Source organism: Arachis ipaensis, chromosome B05, assembly GCF_000816755.2.
Source record: "Arachis ipaensis cultivar K30076 chromosome B05, Araip1.1, whole genome shotgun sequence".
Taxonomy (NCBI): Eukaryota; Viridiplantae; Streptophyta; class Magnoliopsida; order Fabales; family Fabaceae; genus Arachis; species Arachis ipaensis.
Genome location: NC_029789.2, coordinates 7,141,368 through 7,142,227, shown reverse-complemented (window position 1 = coordinate 7,142,227; position 860 = coordinate 7,141,368). Strand labels below are relative to the sequence as shown.

General features: G+C 33.6%; 1 protein-coding gene across 1 annotated transcript in view; it reads right to left on the bottom strand.

Moving 5' to 3' along the window:
- The window catches only part of LOC107642725 (probable esterase KAI2), a gene marked incomplete in the record, with an annotated part of 1,737 nt that continues 1,126 nt past the window's right edge, over nucleotides 250–860 (bottom strand). Inside the window, 1 exon segment of the mRNA XM_016346185.2 lies at nucleotides 250–860. Coding sequence (XP_016201671.1) covers nucleotides 579–860 — 282 coding nt within the window.

Here is an 860-nt window from a genome sequence, read left to right as displayed (position 1 = left end):
AACATTTTTTGTTTTGAAAGATTTATGTAATATTAAGATGTGTTTGGTATATACATGTGATTTACCGTAACTTCATATAGGCTTTAATTATCTTCAAATCACAAAATTAGTAACGACTAATATTCTAAGTTGTAACAGATACTCTAATTAGATTTTAACAATAATATTTAACAATATTAAATACTCTTATTTAAAAATAATTATTTTTTTCATCATTACTTTATTAATAGATTCATTTATATGAGCTTATCAAGAATTGAGACAACAAACAATAATACAGACAAAGAAAAACAGGGGATAGAGTACACATACTCATTTGTTCCTCATAGAGAGAATAATAACTTGCACAAATACACAACCACCATAAGCCATTATTGCTCTTGGTGAATTTACCATGAGAAATTAAACAGGCTACCAAGACAACCAAAATAAAGCTACAGATTAATTAATTCTCACATTAACATTTTCTCAAACTAAATCTAGATGGCGACATATTATGGATTCTAACATTTTTGTTGTTTTTAGCTAAAAACATTGACATCACTGCCAACTAACCTTCTTCAATTCCTCAATATAATTCATACCACAATATCATGTTGAATATGCTTGAGAAGCACCGGAATAACAATATCCGGCGAGCTCAATTGCGGCAAATGGCCATCAGTGGCCATGATCTCGACGACAGAGATGCCGCCGAGGTTTTGGTGGAGGTATTCGGAGACCATTACTGGAACAGCCATGTCCTTCTTACTCTGCAAGATGTGGCACGGCACGGTGACATGTACCAAGATCTGCCTCATATCGCTTTGGAAAATGGTGCGTGATACAACAAGAGCTATGTCCGGTCTCATGTTGAACAA